Source organism: Trichosurus vulpecula, chromosome 4 (genome assembly GCF_011100635.1).
Source record: "Trichosurus vulpecula isolate mTriVul1 chromosome 4, mTriVul1.pri, whole genome shotgun sequence".
NCBI lineage: Eukaryota > Metazoa > Chordata > Mammalia > Diprotodontia > Phalangeridae > Trichosurus > Trichosurus vulpecula.
This window is the reverse complement of record NC_050576.1, coordinates 182,463,775-182,481,739: the sequence shown is the minus strand read 5'-3', so window position 1 is coordinate 182,481,739 and position 17,965 is coordinate 182,463,775. Positions and strand designations below refer to the sequence as shown.

Sequence of the window (17,965 nt, the reverse complement as noted above, 5' to 3'; positions counted from 1 at the left end):
TTGTTCTGTCTGGCCAAGTTCACACCCCACTCCCACCCGGCTTCTCTGGAGGAAAGACTTCCCGGCCATCCCACAGGGGCTAGGAGACCCGGGAACAGAGGGTGCGAGTGGAGACCGGGCAGAGCAGCGGGTCATTTTCTTCCCCGGGGAAATATTCGAGGCGAGGGAGAAAAGGCAGACGCTATCCTCCCTGGGAGGAAGGGGAAAGACTGGATGAGCTCTGGAGGGACAGATCGTTGAGAGGGGTTAGGGTTAGGCACGGTGTCCCAGTTCTTGGTCCTGTAGTTTGGGACGCAAATCTCCCCAAATGAACCCGGGACCCCTCCAGCGAGGCAGTTTAGGTACCCACCCTCTAGGGATGGGCCTGGCCCCTCCCCCCGACTCTTTTTAAAAGAGAAGTCGGGGTGAAGGGGCAGAACGTTATGAAAGGGTCAGAAAAAGGGGTTGGAACCGAGATAAGAATTGGAGCACTTAAGGAGGCTACGAGGAGCAAGAGTGGAACAGGTAGGTGAGCCTGGCCAAACCCAGAGGAACTAGAGCCTCGTGCGGACCTGCTACAAGCTTCAGGCTGGAATGTTTCGCCGTCCACTTCATCTAAAAATGCAGCTCCAGGGTCTGAGGCTCGAGCTGTACAGGTAGGGGAGGATCAAGAGGCCAGGGAGGCAGAAGGATGGAGGAAGCAGCCAGGTACCAGTTGAATCTGGACATAGTTAGCTTCAACCTCCTTAAGTTGATAGGGATGAGTGACAAGGAAGAGGCTTGGAGTGAGAGCCGGGGCCTCCAAGAGTCCTGATCTTGAGAGGCATGGCTGACCAATGTACCAAGATGCTGTTGCCTGGCCACTTAGATCTAGTTGGGCCTACTTGCAGCTTGGGCCTCCAGAAACACCCACATAGAGTGAGGGAAACCCTGGAATGCCAACAGCTTTGACTTTGAAGATTGGGAGGTTAGATCCCTGGGGATTAGTAGAATTTTTAGAAGAAAATCTGAAATAGTGCGAGTGTAGGGATCGCCTTTGACCACCATCATTCATGGAAGTGGGGAGAGGGGGAAAGAATGGAGATATTACAGGGGTAAACTTTTGGTTAGGTTCTCTAGAAAAAACACTCAAAACTGGCCCTGGGGAAAGTTAGAGGTTACTTAGGTTGACTTTTTGTGGCAGGTGGAAAATATCAGAAAGGGGTACTTGTCAGAAAAGCCCCTTTGCTTAGAAATCTCTTCTGTTATAGAAGAGACCTACTCCAACAGGTCATGAAGACTGGGAAAGGTACTCCCTTGCTTGTAAGACATCGTAAATACTAGGACAGATCTGAGAAAGGTCAACAGGGTGAACAGACAGTTCAGGTGGGAGTGGAAAGAGGCAGGAAGCAGCAAAACCAAAACAGTTAACAGGCCTAATTCAACCTGCCTGCCTAGGTGTGGCACACTTATAGGGGGGTTAACGTAATCAACGAGCTGAATGTGAGGTCCTTCTGCCCTTCCAGGGAGGCACTAATCCTTACAGAAGGATCCCATTGACTTAGTTTTAAAATGGAATATCTATGTTTTACTATATTTTTTGGTTAAATATTTCCCAATTACATTTTAATCTGGTTCTGCCTCCACTCAGGAGTGCTACTGACTGCATAACTTGTTTGACACCTCTGGTGTAAGGACGATAAGACTGACCCAGGAACCAAGGCTCCCACTTTCCCAGATAAGCACCAGCTCCCTTAGTGCAGGATGGCAAAGCTTTCCAGGAGGTTGCCAACTCTGGGGATGGTCCTCAAAGGGAGCTGCTCCAGCACCCCCTTTCTCCAGCCTAGAGGAAGCTAGTTCTCCCCTTCTCAGCACGTAACACTAAAACTGATTTGATTCCAAGGAGGTAGAAGTAGCATCTCCACCAGAGAACAATAGCAGCTACAGGTCTTGAATTCAGGCTTTTGCAAATGTGTACCTCAAAGGAGTCAGAAGGCCTTAGACTAACTGCAGCAGAAGGGTTCTAGCCCATAGTATTATTCTTCCAAGTAGGGTAGAAAGGAGACAGGAGCACACTGGTGCTTCGTGCTCCTCAGCCATTGTTTAATGGTCTGATAGCCTGGGTGGGGTGGGACAAAGTGACTTTGACAGAAGCAGGGTGGGGCATTAGCTGAAACCCCCAGGAAGTGAGGGGGTAGAGGGGGAGAAACAAGGGGTGGGCCAGTCACCAAGATGACTAGATCCTGCAGACATGAAACTCTTTGTTCCTGTGGTTAAACAAAAAGATATCTGACTTAGATGCTGGTGACAACCAACCACTTTCCAAACAGCTCCAGGAAAATGAGGAAAGATAGGGAGAAAAAAAAGTTAGTTAGCATCTTCTGTCATGTCAGAGGTTCAAGCAGACCCACATCTGCTTCTATAGGCCACAGACCCCTGGTGAAGCAGGGGTTGCAGGAAGGAGAGGGGAAGGTCATTCAAATATTACCATCCAGGCCTGTCTCCCCTCATGTGCCATTACCTTTCTCTGGCTCAGAAAGTGGGAAAATCCCCTTCTTAATTGAAAAAAAAAAAAGCCTTTTTATTCATCTCAGAAGCTACTAGGATCTATTTATAAATAATAGAGAAAAACAATATTAATGAAAATAAAGAGCCAAGTGAGAGGTCGATCGGTGTACTATATTGACAAGATACTGATTGGTTACATGTTGAAGAAAACATACAATACAAAATACAGAAAAAGTTGGTTCCGTTCCCTCCTCCCCCCCTCCCCCCCAAATACTCATCATTATGATTTGGTCAAAATAGGGCTCAGAGCCAGAGGTCCGGGTGGTAGCAGGAGATCTGGGAAAAGGGTTCTTGGCTGCCATAATAATGCTGTTTCTCTCTGGGCTGTAAGTCAGTGGGGTGGGGTAAAGGAGTAGGGTGGCCCCAATAAGAACCAGCTGAGGGAAAATCCTCCTTGTTCCCTTCCCCACCCAGGGCTTTCCTTCTGTCCCAAGATAAACAAAACCCACTCCAAGATGGTGAGTGAAGATATAATGAGACTGAGGTGCTACCAACACTTCTCCCAATCAGCAAAAGGGACAGGAGGGGTAACCACCTCCCTATCCCCCCACCTCTAAAAAATACAAGGGCAGGGAGAAGAATTGGGACATGCAGCTACCACCAGAAAAGAATAAGAGGGGAGGGGTAGGAAGAGCTGAAGTTCATATATATTAAAAAAGTGACTTAAGACTTAAAATTGAATTAGTATTTGTACAGAAAGGTGCGGGTGGAATAGCTCCCTCCAGCCTACGATCAAAAAATATATGGAGAAATCACGGCAGGCCCCCCCATGGCGGCTCGCTCTCGTTAAGTGCGATTGGTTAGAGTGGATTCCAGTCAGGTTGTTCAGGCAGGGAGAGGCGGGGGGCAGTGGGCGGGCAAGTGGGTGCTCAGTTGCTGCAGCACTGGCTCCTGCTGGTTGGGCTGTTTTCCTGAAGGTCCACACCCCGATTCCGGCCCGGGGCACCAGGTGCATTCTGGGGCTCATTCTTGGGCAGCTTCTTGGCTGGAGTGTGAAATAAGAAAGAGTTCATATAGTAACCACTCATACCAAGGCAGGATGGCTAGCTGAATCCAAGTCCCTACGCATGAGCTCTGATAGTGGCCCTCAATTTTAAGCTGGTCATTTCAGGGCAAGAGCAAAACCAGTTGAGAGGTGGTGACTGGTTCCCAACGAGTAAGCAGAGCACTTTGGACCTCCGAACTACATGGGAGCCAAATGATCCTCAGACTCTGGGGCAGCAGATGAGAAGTGGTATAGATGCTCTGGGTTACTAGCTTAGTTCTTGGAGTCAAGACCAAGAATTATCTATTAAAAGGGCAGATTTTTACCAACTATCAAGGAGAGACCTAGAGATCCCAAGAAACCAAAGGAAGGTCCTCAAAGATGCAGGAAAAGAACGTACAAGGGAACTCACCTATTGCCATGAAAATTTCATTCACATTCATTGCTGTCTTTGCTGATGTTTCCATGAACAGCAAACTATTGTCATCTGCATAGGCCTGCGCTTCCTTGGATAGAAAGAGAAGGAAAGTAGCTTGGTCAGAGATCCCAGCGTACCTTCTCCCCAGCCTCCATGTGTACTCAGGCCTAAATTTCCTGCTCTGCAATGACCTTTGACTTGAGCAATTTTTGATTCCTCCCATTACCACTACTCTCAACTTACCACTCATCCTACAAAATATACATGAGCCTCAGTCATTTTTCCCAATGCTACTTGTTTCTCCTATCCCTAGGAAAAGAGCAGCACAAATAGCTACATCCCCAAGGCCTTGCTGTCACCCTCAATGCCCTTCTCCCATCTAAGTCCTAGGAAAATCCATCAAAAAGAGAAAGTAGACACAAGGGCCACAATTCCCTTTAGATGGGGGCAGAGAGAGTAGAAGGAATCTTCCCAGCCCTGACACGATGCCTTCTTTAAGGCTCTGGGCTCCTAGTACTAAATGTTTAGGTAAGAGAAAGAGAGGACAGAAGATGGTGGCCCACTACTCACTTGGAAATCCACAGCTCTCTTGCTGGCCAGGTCAGCCTTGTTGCCGGCGAGTGCAATGACTATGTTGGGACTAGCCTGCCGTTGCAGCTCTTTCACCCAGTTCTTGGCCCGTGCAAATGTATCCTGGAGGTGGGACAGGGGAACTTACCAAAGGAATGGAAAAAAGGTTCTCTCCCACTACATTTACTGACACTGATTGACATCCCAAAGCCCTCCCACTCCAGGGCAGTCGAGCTTAGAGGCAAAGAAACCAATGTTTCACTGACACAACAGAAAGAAGCAAAAGTGATTTGGAAAGCAAAAGTTTTGGGATCTGCATATGGGGTGGGGGGGGTAGCGAGGCAGAATGGGACCTGTGCTGTTAGCCTCAGTCACTGTATCAACTGATTTTGCTTAACAGTTATTTGATCCAGGAGAGAACTAGGAGAGGAGGATCTGAACCGACTCAAGTAAAAACAGGCATCAATAACACTTTAAAAACCAAGAGAGTTGAGCTTAAGGTCTTCTTCTAGAATGCCTGCTTAAACTGAAAATTCATAGGTAACCTACAGACTACGTATATATATTATGTTAATATTAAGTTGGCTTGGGGTATTCTATGACAATGTTTTTATTTGCTACTCGCTGGATTTGAGATAGTAAAAAAATCAATCCAAATAATAACGAGGGATCGTAAGATCACAGATTCAAGCTAGAAGACCTTGGAGATCATCTAGTCCAAGCGCTTCATTTTATAGATGAGGTAACTGAGGATCACAGAGGTAAAATGACTTAGTGCTCCAGGTTATGCAGGCAGTACATGGGTCAGAGGGCCCATCTAGCTCTAGAAATCGAGTTCTGTAAAGATGAGGGAAAAAGAGGTGATTTTCTTACTGTATTTGTGATGTCGTAGACCACAATGGCTGCCTGAGCGCCCCGATAGTACATGGGGGCAAGGCTGTGATACCGCTCTTGTCCTGCTGTGTCCCAGATCTCAAACTTGACCGTTGTGTCGTCCAAGCAGACAGTCTGTGTAAGGAAGGCCGCTGAAAGAGAAGCCATCCCATGGGTTGTGGGGAAGATAAGGCCCACTCACACTGGGTGCTACAGAGAAGCCCAAGACCCTTTTCTAATCTCCCAGTTGGGGATGAACTCTCCAGCTGGGTTTCAGGAACTGCAAGGGAAGGAAGGGGCTGATAGCGAGAAGCCTTTGGCTGGAATAAATGTGAAGTAGGCAGGAGAAGAAAATGGGTAGCTCGTGATGGGAAAACAGACAAACCAACCAACCTGGATATGACAAGATTGGGTCACGACATATTAAGCATACATGTGTGTGGGGGGGGAAGAGTTATGAAGGACCCCACAGATGTGGCTAATAGGGAGTTGATGTCCAAAATAACTAAAGAAATAGTAAGAACTCTGCTGCCCTTGATAAGCTTGGGCTACCTGGGCCTGCTCAAATACATTTTGAGTACTGAAAGCACTAGAAGACGTAACTGTTGAAAAACTGTTGGTGAAACTTGAAGAACCATAGCCCAAAGAAGCAAAGACAGTGATGGAAGTCTAATCTATGCCAGATATTTATTTGGGATAGTAAATAACTAGAAACTATACTTGTCAAGGGAAGAGTGATTGGAAAAATGAAATGAACATAATGTAACATTGTGTGGTTAAAAAGTGGTGAATCAAGAATTCAGAGAAATGTGGAAAGATACACATGAGCTGATGCAAAGCAAAATAAGCAGAACAAAGAGACCAATATATATCATAACTATGATGATGTAAATAAAAAGATTACTAAAAGAAACTGGATACTGAGTAACAGAAAACCCAATGACTATCCCAGAGGACAGAAAACAACAAAAATATTACCTCTCCACTTCCAGGCTGGGGGCAGGAAGGGAGAGAGGAAATAGATACAAATTGTACCTATTTCAGCACTAGATAATTTTGTTCAATGAGAGGGAGAGGGAGGAGTGAAGAAAAATCAACATTTATTTTTAAAAAGAAAAGAATTTGTAGAATGGGAGAGGTCTCAGGATCAAAGAAAATATGTCCCTATTTTCAATCAAGGAGAAAATGGAACCTGGAAACTGTAGGCCAGGGAGTATGACTTTTGATTCCTGACAAAATTCTAGAACCTGTCATTAGAGAGATGGTTAGCAAGCACCCAGAAAAGGAGGCAGTGATCATAAAGTCAGCCTGGCTTTAACAAAAACAGGTCATGCAAGATGAACCCATTTCCTTTTTTGAAAGGGTTACTAATCCGGTAGATCAAAGGAATATTGTTGATATCACTTACCTCCATTTTGGCAAAGCATGTGATAAAATCTCTCATGCTATTCTTGTAGAGAAAATGGAAAGATGTGAGTTACAAGACAGTACACTGAGGTAAAACTGGAACTGGGTGAATGGCAGAACCTAAAGACTTGTCATTAATTGATCATGAAGTCTTCATTAACAAAACTGTGTGGGATAGCTAACACACTGGATCCAGAAAGATCTTGGCAGGCTAAAACATTAAGCCAATTAAAGATGGAATTGAATAGTAATAAATGTAAAGTCTTACACTTGGGTTCAAAAAAGCCATCTTCAAAAACTAGAGGGAAGGCATGGTTGGACAGCAGTTAATCTGAAAAAGAACTGAGGGTTTTAGTCATCTGTAAGCTTGCTATGAACCAATGTGATACGGAAGCTAAACAAGCCAAAGGAAGCTTCGGCTACACTGAGAAGCAGTACCAGGAATAAGGAGATGACAGTCTCACTGTCCTCTTCCCTGCCCACACTGGGAATAAATAGCATATTCAGTTCTGGGCACCACATTTTGGGAGGAGAGACTGATAAATTGAAGAATGCCCAAAGGAGGATACTTAGGATGGTAAAGGGACTTCAGTTCATGTCAAAAGAGAATAAGCTAAAGGAACTATGGACTAAAGAGAAGACTGGGGTCTGAGAGTTAAAATGACAGCTTCCTTCAGTTTGCTAGAAATTACCTGGAAATGGAATTAGATTTGTTCTGCTTTGTCCCAGGGGACTGAAGTAGGAAAAAAGGGTGGAAGTTGCAAAGAGGCAAATTTAAGCTTGATGTAAAGAACTTCCCAGCAATTAGAATTCCCCATAAGGAGCCTTAGCAAGTAGTGGACTCCCCTCGCCAAAGGTCCTCAAGCATAAGCTGGATAACCTCTCGTCCCATATCATGTAAAAAGGATTCATTCTCAGGTCTGGTTTTTACTTCATATTCTGTAAATCTATTCCTTTTAACACTTCCCAGCTCACACCCTGGGGGAATTTACTATTTCAGTCTTGCCTCCTGCCATTCAGGTCAGTTATGGGCCACCATTTCAAAGAAAAGAAATATGAAATGTCATGTCTTCAGTAGAAGGAACTGTGTTAGGTGCTGGGGATGCAAAACAAAAAAAGAAACAGTACTTGCCTTCAAGACATTGGTTTTCTGAGAGGGGATACAATGCACACAGATAAATACAAAGTGATCTTAGGAGGTGGCCCCAGGGCTGATCCTCGAAGAAAAGCTGAGAGTCAGAGATGAGTAAGAACATTCTAGGCACAAAGGCCCATTTATACAAATGCACAGAGAAATCTGTAGAGTTTGAGGAACCACTAGTATTCCAGTGGGGCTGGAGCAGAGGGAGTAATGTAAACTTAGGTTGGAGCCAGGCTGAAGAGTGCCTTAAAAGCCAGACTAATGTTGTATTTTATTCTGGAAGCAATAGGAAGCTACTGAGAACTTCTGAACAGAAGAGAGACATGATCAGAGCTATGCCTTGGGTGAAGAAAGATGGGGGTGATACTCTTGGCTGGCTGTCACTAGACACTTTGCTGGTCCAAGGGCTCCCTCCCCCAGCCTTCAATTCCTCACAGTACATGCAATGAGACATTCAAGTTCTATTATTACCCAGGAAGCCAAAGGCATGACCCACTGCATCCCTGGATGAACTAGCTAAAATTATCCCCTTCCCTTCATTCGACAACAGAAAAATCAACATCCAAGTTGCAGACTGTCAGGCATAAACTTTGCAACCCTTGTACACAGTTAGGTACTCCCATTACTTGAATATGGGGAAATTTGGCAATCTAGATTCTCACCACTAGGGTGAGCATGTACTCTGAGGGAGATCCCAGAAGCTCAAACATATACACAATCCCTTTTGAGCCAAAGGATTCCTAGCCAACTTTGTTCAAAAGGCTGGTTGTCTTCTTCCTTTTCCTTCTCCTACCCCCCACCCCCACCCTCTTCCCCAAAGGACAGGGTGCCACCTCATTTCCCCATCTCTTCCTCTTGAACCAAGTGCTGAGGAAGCAGCAGGAAAACTGCTGATATGACCTGTTTGTGTCTCCAGCTGTCTAGAAGTCTCTTACTAACCAAGATGGGGAAAGATAGCAACTCAAATCCAGACAATCTTAAACCCTCTCTGTCATGAATGACACTCTTGGGGCACAGGTCACTGAGAAATCACACTAATGAATTCCTCAGAAGGGGATGGGGAGCCTCACATCCTAAATGCTGACTGTCAGTTGGGGTGGGGAAAACTGCTCACATGAACCTAGGTTTAAATGATGGGGTAAAGGTCAGCTTCAGGAAACCCAGCCCTCTTCTATGTACACACCAGGCCAGTCTGGGAAATGAGTCCTTGTGGTCGGGGCTAGGAAAGAGGTGGTAGTTTCTTGGTCTCAGGTCAATTGTCTAGAAATGTTTTTCTAGAGCAGCCTGGAAAGGAACCTTGATTTCTGCACACTTTTTCTAAGTGTGTTCCTGGGACAGAATATTCCTACCAATTCTCCCTGAACCCTCCCATCTCCTCTGGCTGGCACCAGTTAACCTATTTTTCTTCTATCTTCTCCAAACACACATTCAGATCTTCCCTACTCATGGAAGGGGAAAAAAAGCCTTCTCGGCACCCCCCCCCTTTTTTTAAAACTAGTTTAATATCTACCAAGGCTCCATCCATGTATCTTTTCTACCTTGGTCTACTCCATATTCCTGGTTTCAGCTATCACCTCAAAGCAGAAGATTCCTAAACCTGCCTCTATCATTGACCTATTTCTACTCCAGACCTAAATTTCCAAACATCTGACATCTCTACCTTATCTTCTACTGGTGCATAAGCTTAAGCATATGTAAAACTGAAATCATCTCCTAAAATCTACTCTTTTTTTTCCCCTTACCTGATTTCGCTATTTTTGTTAATAGCATCATTATTCTCTTAGTCAGTCAGGCTCTTAACCTCAGAGCTAGCTTAGACTCCTCCCATACCTACTTGAGCAGTCCTACTGATTTCCACTTCAATTGCAGCCTTTCCATTTTTACTGGCATAAACCTAGCTCAGGCTCTCATTGCTTTTCCCTGGCAGGTAGCTGAGTGGAAAGAACACTGACTGTGGAGTCAGAGGGCCTGAGTTAAGACACACTACCTGTGAGACCTTGGGGAAGTCATTTAACCTCCTTGAGCCTCAGTCTCGTCATCTGTGAAATGAAAAGACTGGACCAGGACAGCCTCTTGGAGATCCCTTCTACTCCAAAAGCCTTTTTTACCTGGTGTCCATGTCTCCAGTTTCTTCTCTTAGTAATCCACCCTACCACTGTCTAACTAATTAATCTCCACAATGTCTCTTCCCTGTTCAAAGACTTTCCATGGCTTTCCACTGCTACAAAATGAAAGCCAAACTCCAGCCTGCCATTTGAGACCCTCTACAAGGTGGGCCCAACTTCTTTTCAACAACATTCGATGCTATTCCCCCTCGTGTATTCCAAACTAAACTCTCGATCCCAGAAAATGTCCCTCCCAGTGCTTTCCTGCCTCTGCCCTTTTGTTCAACTCATTCCTCATGCCTCTTCCTTCCCACCTGATGAAAGCTTGCCCATTCTTCAAGGCCCATAAAAAACCGGTATCTACCTCCTCCATTAAGTGTTCCCTTAACTCCCTCACCCCACTAGAAGGCTTCTCTTCCCTTCCTCTGACCTGATCCAAATGTTTTATGATGCCTAAAATCTAGGAGGGAAGATAAATCTACATCACTATAATACAAAATAGAATATAAATTTGTTGAGAACAGGAATTCTATATAATTCTTCTCCAACTCTCTTCCAGCCCAGTACACTGTACATGCTAGGCATGTAATGCTTGTTGCATGAATGAATAAGAACACTCTTCACTCTGTGTACATCCTGATTAGTCCTGGCCAGAGTTCTTCAAAATACAGTCCCTTAGGACTTACTGTTTTGTTTTAGTTCATACCAAGGTTTTGTCTCCTGCTGCATGTTGTTCTGTTTCCTATAGTTTCCTCTGTGTCTAAGTTCTCCCTCACCCCAAACCTCAGGGATAGCTCCCTGAATAGGTGTCTGTGAAGAATTCAAGTTAAGGGTCACCCAGGGAGTGACAGAAAGGCAAGCTGACTTTGAGGAGGCTGCTGGAATAGAGGCATAAGGGGGCCGAGTATAACAGGAGCCTGGGGAAGTAAGCAGCAGTCTCCTTCCTACGAAAGTATTCTCCTTACTTGCTATTGGACACCCTGAAGATTCCCTCCTAACACTCCTGCTCCCCAATTACCTTCCCTTAGGTCAAGCTTACCTCCAATTGTGCTTTCCTGGTATTCGTGAAACTGTCCCTTGACGAAGCGGAGGACGAGGCTTGACTTGCCCACTGCTGACTCCCCCAGTAAGACCAGTTTAAATTGGCAGATTTTGTTGCCAGCAGCTGGTCCATTGGGTCGTGCTGCGCCTCCCCGACCCGCCATGGCCCGTCCCACAGCAGTGGCACCAGTGAGCGTGGGGGATGGGGTGGGAGGCTAATACTGAGTGCAGAGGCACTTAGTGGGGAGAGGAGGCCTCCAACTGTAAAGGAGAGGAGATGGGGAGAAAGGAGTTAGTTCAGAGGAAAAGACTACTCACTAAGCCCCTTCCTCTATAGTCTTCTCTTCCCTGTATGTCTGCTCTGAGGCCCCACATAATCACCCCTGGAGCTAGAGGATTTCTGAAGTTTATACTCCACATGTCTCCATAGCATCTCAGAAACAGAAAAAGCACTAAGCATTTTCAGATGGAAAAAAAATTGAGGTACTGAGTTTTAGGGCAGGAAAAACCAGAAGACCCAGCTTTCCTGACTCCTAACCTTAGGGCTCCAAATGATACTACTTCTAAATTCTAATTCATTCAAACATTTAAATACCTACTATGTGCAAAAACACTGTGCTCCACACTAGAGATAAAAAAGAAAACAAAATTTTATCTGCCCTCAAGGACTTTATATTCTGACGGAGAAAAACTGTATGAAGAAGATAAGTAAATATAAAATGTACGCAAAATATATATACGTTTCTAGGGGGAAAGTCACGAGGAACTGGGGTGAAGAGGGAGGGGAAATTGAAGAAAGCTAAGGCTGCTAAGAGGCAAAAGGGAGGAAAAAAAGTATTCTGGGCCTGCAGGTAAGTCTATCTCCACAGATAATCCTGTATCCATCCTCTTCTCTCCATTCACATCACAACCACTCTGACCTCATCACTTCTCACCTGGACCTAAATGAGCTTCTCCAGTTCATAGTCCCTGCAGTCACCAATAAGACATTCCTAAAGCATGAAGCTGACCATATTATTCCCCAGCTCCGAAGCTCTAGGAGCTCCCAAGTACTTTTAGGACAGTTGACCATTTACAGCCCTTCAGGATCTGGCTCCACCATATTTTTTCCAGAGTTACTACATATTACTTCCCTTAACATCTGGCTGGCCTGCAGTTTCCAGGGCAAACCATTGCACTTCCCAGCTTTACACCAGCTGCATTTCCCATGCCTAGGATGCTCTCCATCCTCGTCTTAGCCTTTCGTAACTCCTGGCTCCCTTCAGGGCTCAGCTCAAGTGCAACCTCCTCCAAAAGACCTTCCCTGATTCCAGGAGTTGTTAACACTGCTCGCCTTCTTCTCCCCAGGAAGTTTTGTATTGATTCTGTACATGTTTGTGTTTTATCTGTTTGTGTTACTCCTACTTCAGCTCTTTGAAGACAGGAAATGCTTAATTTGTCTTTTCAATCCTAGTGTCTAGTACAGTGCTTAGCAGTTGTGGAACTTATGTTACAACATGGTCCAGGAAGGCACTGATTGAGTTCACCGTATAAAAATTAGAACCCACCACCTTCCATCTGTTGTTGTTCAGTCATGTCTGACTCAATGTGACCCTATAGATTTTGTCCATGGGGTTTTCTTGGCAAAGATATTGAGTGGTTAGCCATTTCCTCCTCCAGTGTGTCCCACTTTACAAATGAAGAACTGAAGCAAATAGAGGTTAAGTGACTTGCCCAGGGTCACAGAGCTAGCAAGCATCTGAGTCCAAATTTGCACTCAGATCTTCCTGACTCCAGGCCTGGTGTTTTATCAACTGTACCATCTAGCTGTTCCACTATCAGCCATACCCACAAAGAAAATATCAGCCTCCAAATTGGGTCCTACAAGTCAGGACTGAGAGATGGGAACTACCAAGCAAAAAGCCCTTTGGTATTCCATTACTTTAGGCACCATCTGAAGGCGGTGTACATCAATCAACAGAATAAGCCATGGTGGATATAAACAATTCATCCTCAACAGGAATAAGGACTACAGTACTAGTTAAGATGTCTGCTGCTCATTTGGGGGGAAAAAAAAAGCCTGTCAGCCTCTTGGGAACCAGGGTGAAAACTGCATCTCCCATGTCCAAATACTCAGAGTACCATTTCCCTCATTCTCCTAATCTCAAGAAGGGCCAAAAGTTTTCACACAGACACTCAATTACAAAAAACGCATACATATTCAATTCAGAGCTTGACTGGCAGTCAAAACTGCTACCAAGTCTCCTTTTATATAGAGGATTTGGGTTCCTGCACAGAACTGCAAAGGGGAGGAGGTAGGTGGGTGGAGTGGAAGTGTAGGAAGCAAAAATCTGACACTGCAAGAACTATACTACTCTAATAGTAAGGATTCAACACAAACCAGTGTTCTAGGGAGTAACACGTATGCATACAGGAAGTTAAAAATCAGTCATGAAAGGGATGTGAAGCCTATCTCCAAAAATCCCTTCAGACCGTTACTTAAGGTCTCAATTAGACATGCCCAAAGTAGACTCCTTAAACAGAACAGTTTGAAAAAAATTCAAGATTTCAGTGTACTATCTCCCTACCAAAATGTTATATAGTGGGCAAGGAATCTCTCAGCTAACCCTTGTATCTCTTCCATACCCAGCACAGTATTCTGAATATGGAATATTAATAAGCCCTAACTAAGCACCTACTATGTGTCAACGAAATGTCTATTGAATTGAATGTTTATGCATTGTAGACCAAAATCACTCTTGGCATCTTTTAAATAACAGACTCATCTCAACATAATGGAAAATTCTAGCCATTCTGACATTTTTCTGGCATTCTAGTCAAGGGTTATTAGTTGTCTCATAGCCTACATTATGGCGAATAGATGGGGAACACCAAGACCCTTTTCTAGGGTCAAGGCTCAAATCACATTTGGATTAGTGGTCAGGGATAATAAACAATGGGTCCAAGGTCACGTAAAAAGCTAAGAGTAGTATAGTAGGAAGGCTCACATCACCCCCAAATCCCAAAGGAGGCACATATCCCCTAGGTGAGGTTAGATAATTGTAGCCCCTGTGTTACTGTTCATTGGAGACTACAAATTTTCAGAACATATAACCAATCACAAAATAAAGGCCTACATGCCCTGGAGGATTGTCTAGCATTAACTATATGTGCATACTTAAGTATTAAAAAAAACATTCTCCCTTGTGTCATCCTTCTACATGCCTTTACCCTAGGAAGCTGTCCGTCCTTAGCTTCTGGATTAAGTAAGTAAACATTTATTAAACAAACACCTAAGTGCCAGTGCTGGGGACATAAATACAAAAAAAAAGTACTGTCAAATGGTTCAGGCCCTTAAAAAGCTTATATTCTAATGAGAGGTGGAAAGTTACAACACATTCATAGATGAATAATCACAAGATATGTACAAAATAGATGCAGGGATGGAGAAGGCTGACTAATAACTGCAGGAATTAGGAAAGGCTTCTTGAAAGAAGGGGCAGTTGAACTAAACTTTGAAGGAAGCTAGGGATTCAAGAAGGGATAGCATTCCAGGTTTGAGAGAGAGAGCCTGTGCAAAGGCACAGAGACAAGGGAGGCAAAGTGTCCAAGTAATTGCAAGTAGGCCATTTTGGCTGAAGCATAGAACATAGTGAGGGGGGCCTAGAAAGATAGGCTGGAACCAACCTATAAAGGGCCTTAAATGCCAGACAGAAGAGTCTATATTTTATCCTAAAGGCAATGAGAAGCCACAGAAGCCTCTTGAGTGGGGAGTGACAGCATCACATCTGCCCTTGCAGGAATAGTGATTTGGCAGCTCAGGAGTTTTAGGAGAAAATTGGTCTTGGACATGTTGAGTTGGAGATGCCTATCAGGGGAGACCTCTCCAGCAGGCAAGCGGATGGAGATGTTCAAATGGACTTGGGAGAGAAGAGAAGGCCAATATATAGATATGGCAGTCATTTACCTAAAAATGACAGTTATTTAGCTGAACAAAACCCCAGAGAAAGAAGGGAGCAGAACAGAGCCTTGGAGTATTAGGGGGCAGGGGACTGGAAGAGAAACAAAATACAGCAGAATTTTGAAAGTGAAGGGAAGAGAGAATATTTACAAAGAGAGGGTGGTCAGTGTTAAATGCTGCAGAGTCAAGAAAGAAAACTGAGAAAAGGCAACTGGATTTAGCAACAGAGAGATCACTGGTAACTATCAAGCAGTTTCAGTTGTCCGGTAGGAATGGGAATCAGATTGAGTAGTGACTGGAGAAAATTCAAGTCTTTCTAGGAGTTTGGCTGGGAAAAGAAAGAGAAATATAGGGTGACAGCTTTTAAGGGATGGTAGGTCAAGTAAAGTTTTGTTTTTTTCTGTGGGTTTTTTTTAAAGGATGAAAGAGCTGGATGTGTTTAAAGAAAGCAGAGAATAAGCCCCACATAAGCAGAGGTTGAAAATTATGGGTAGAGGATATGATCTAAGGGGCACGATGCTAGAGAAAATAAGGGAACTGTAGCAAGGAACATTCTGTCTTGAATCTTTTTATATTCAAGTTAAACTATTTTCTTTTTAAAGCAGCCTCAGGGAAAATCCTATCCTACTCTCCATAAAAACTATTCCAAATATCTATTCTCTCTAAACCTTCCAAAGATTAGGATCTAGGATTATACTCTGAGAAAACTCAGGCCATTCACTGTGACCTCCCTTCTCTTTTCTCTTCATCTCAAAACCCTTTGACCTCATCCCCAAGTCTTTCTTTTTTTTTCCACCCAGTCTCAGATAATGAGTTGCCCAGTGGTGGGGAAGTTGAGGTCTCCAGGCCACTTGTGGCCTTCTAGGTCCTTGGTGTGGCCTTTTGACTGAGTCCAAGTTTCACATAACAAATCCTTTTATTAAGGAGATTTGTTCTGTGCAGTTTGGATTCAGTCAAAGGGCTGCACTTGAGGATGCAGAGAGCCACATGTGGCCTTGAGACTGCAGATTCCCCACCACTGGAATAGCCCTTATCCTTACCAACCCCTCTACATGTGCCCTTGATCCTCATTCCTCCCCCAATTGTCCCTATAATTAACTGCAACCTTCCTCCCCTCCCCCACTTCCCAGCCCCCAGCCTGCTTCTTTTAAACTTGCCCAAGTCTCCCTCACACTTTAAAACCCTTCATCAAACCCTGTCATGTCCTGCTCTCTATCCCTCAGCCAAACTCTTAGAATAAGCCTCCCAGCCTCCCTCCTGGGGGTTTAGTTATCATCTCTTCACAGATGACTCCACCAGGTCCATTTACCCATCTCCAACCGCCAACTGGCCATTTCAAACTGAAGATCCCAGAATTTATCTCAGATTTGTGGCCACAACTGAAGTCACCTTTCATCCAAACCAACCACTCTTCCCTGCTTCTGTTGATAGTACCATTATTCTTCCAGTCTTCCAGGTTCAAAACCTTGGAATTATACCCTCACTTCTTCACTCTCACCCTCACATGTCAAATAATTCACCAAATCTTGCAGCCTCTACCTCCACAATATCTCACACAACCAAATCCTTCTCCATGTTCAGTCATAACCTCAGTTCAGGCCCTAATCAACCTCTTGACTATGGAAATGGCCTCTTGATTGTTCTCCCTGCCGCAAGTTTCTCCCCACTCCAATCCACTGAGGGCAGAGAATTTCCTTAAGTACAGGTCTGACTAAGTCACTCCCCTATTTAACAAAAACCAGTGGCTCCCCATTGTGTCTAAGATAAAGCAGGAACTTATCAGACTTTTAAAGGCCTTTATAATCTGGCCTCAACTTCTCTTTCCAGCATCATTATACAATAGTCCTCTTCCCACATTTTCCAGTGGTCCATGGCCAAACCGACCTCTCTGTTCCACTGGTCATGCTCCATGCCTAGCAGGTACTCCCTCCTCATCTGGGCCTCAGGGAATCCCTCACTTCCTGTAAGACAAAACTCAAGCACTAAGGCTACACAAAGCACTCCCTCCCTAACAAACTTGTATATATACTCACATATGCACATGTTTGTAACTTCCTTGAGAGCAGGGACTGTTTAGGCACTTAATAAATGTTTTAGAAGTGTTTGAGTCAAGATTCAAACAGAGCTTCTCTGATGCTAAGGCCAGCCCTTTTCCCAATGCTATGTGCTACCTCCATCCCTTCAGCTAGCACAGAAGCAGCTGGTTACATTTTCTCCCTGGACCCTTGTACTGCCTTCCACGGCTAAATCCACACATTTGAGAGCACACACAAACACACACCCAGCACTTTTTATGATCTACTGCCTCGTGGTTTTTCCTGGCACCACCTAGGGATCATGTGAGGAGAGGAGTCAAATGTTCAGACAGCAATCACCAAGGAAGTGGATCTTGCCTTGAAGGGCAGGTTGGGAGCCTTCCAGTCATGCCAGGACTCCAAGTCTTCTCCCCACCCCCACCTGACAGGTTAGGAGAGAAGGGTAGTCCTGGTCTTGTAAACACCTGCTTGCCTAGAAGACAAGTGATGATAAAAGTGATTCCATTCAGCTCTCACATGTGAGGAGAAGGTAGAAAAGTCTTGTGACCTCTTCCTAAGCAAGAGGTGGGACAGCTAAGTGACCTTAATGAAACCCAACTAATTCCTCCTGAAAACCGAAAGGATAGGAGGGTCAAAATTTATCTTGGGTGATTACGGCATTCAATGATTAGAGAATCAAATACAAAGAATGATATAATCCTTACTCTAAAAGAGCTTAACATTCTAAGAGACAAATACACATCAGCAAAACCTGAATAAAAAGAGAATACAATTAAATACTAAGTAAACAGTTTGGGGGTGGAGGAAAAGCTTATGTCAAAGACACTGCTTGAGCTTTGTCCTAAAGAGATTTCATGAAGCAGAGGTGAGGAGGGAGTGTATTCCAGGCATGACCATGGTCAGTTGAGTGTGATTTGTGAGGA

At 44.5% G+C, this 17,965-nt stretch overlaps 1 protein-coding gene across 1 annotated transcript in view; it reads right to left on the bottom strand.

Moving 5' to 3' along the window:
- Window positions 1–2,616: 2,616 nt before the first annotated feature.
- RAB5C (RAB5C, member RAS oncogene family) overlaps window positions 2,617–17,965 on the bottom strand; it is a 38,984-nt gene continuing 23,635 nt past the window's right edge. Inside the window, exons 2-6 of the mRNA XM_036758022.1 lie at window positions 11,065–11,327; window positions 5,373–5,524; window positions 4,500–4,622; window positions 3,924–4,017; window positions 2,617–3,511 (exon numbers count right to left, since the gene is read on the bottom strand). Of these exons, the coding sequence (XP_036613917.1) occupies window positions 3,396–3,511; window positions 3,924–4,017; window positions 4,500–4,622; window positions 5,373–5,524; window positions 11,065–11,230 (651 nt within the window). The 5' untranslated portion in view covers window positions 11,231–11,327 and the 3' untranslated portion in view covers window positions 2,617–3,395. The remainder of the gene's footprint in view (window positions 3,512–3,923; window positions 4,018–4,499; window positions 4,623–5,372; window positions 5,525–11,064; window positions 11,328–17,965) is intronic.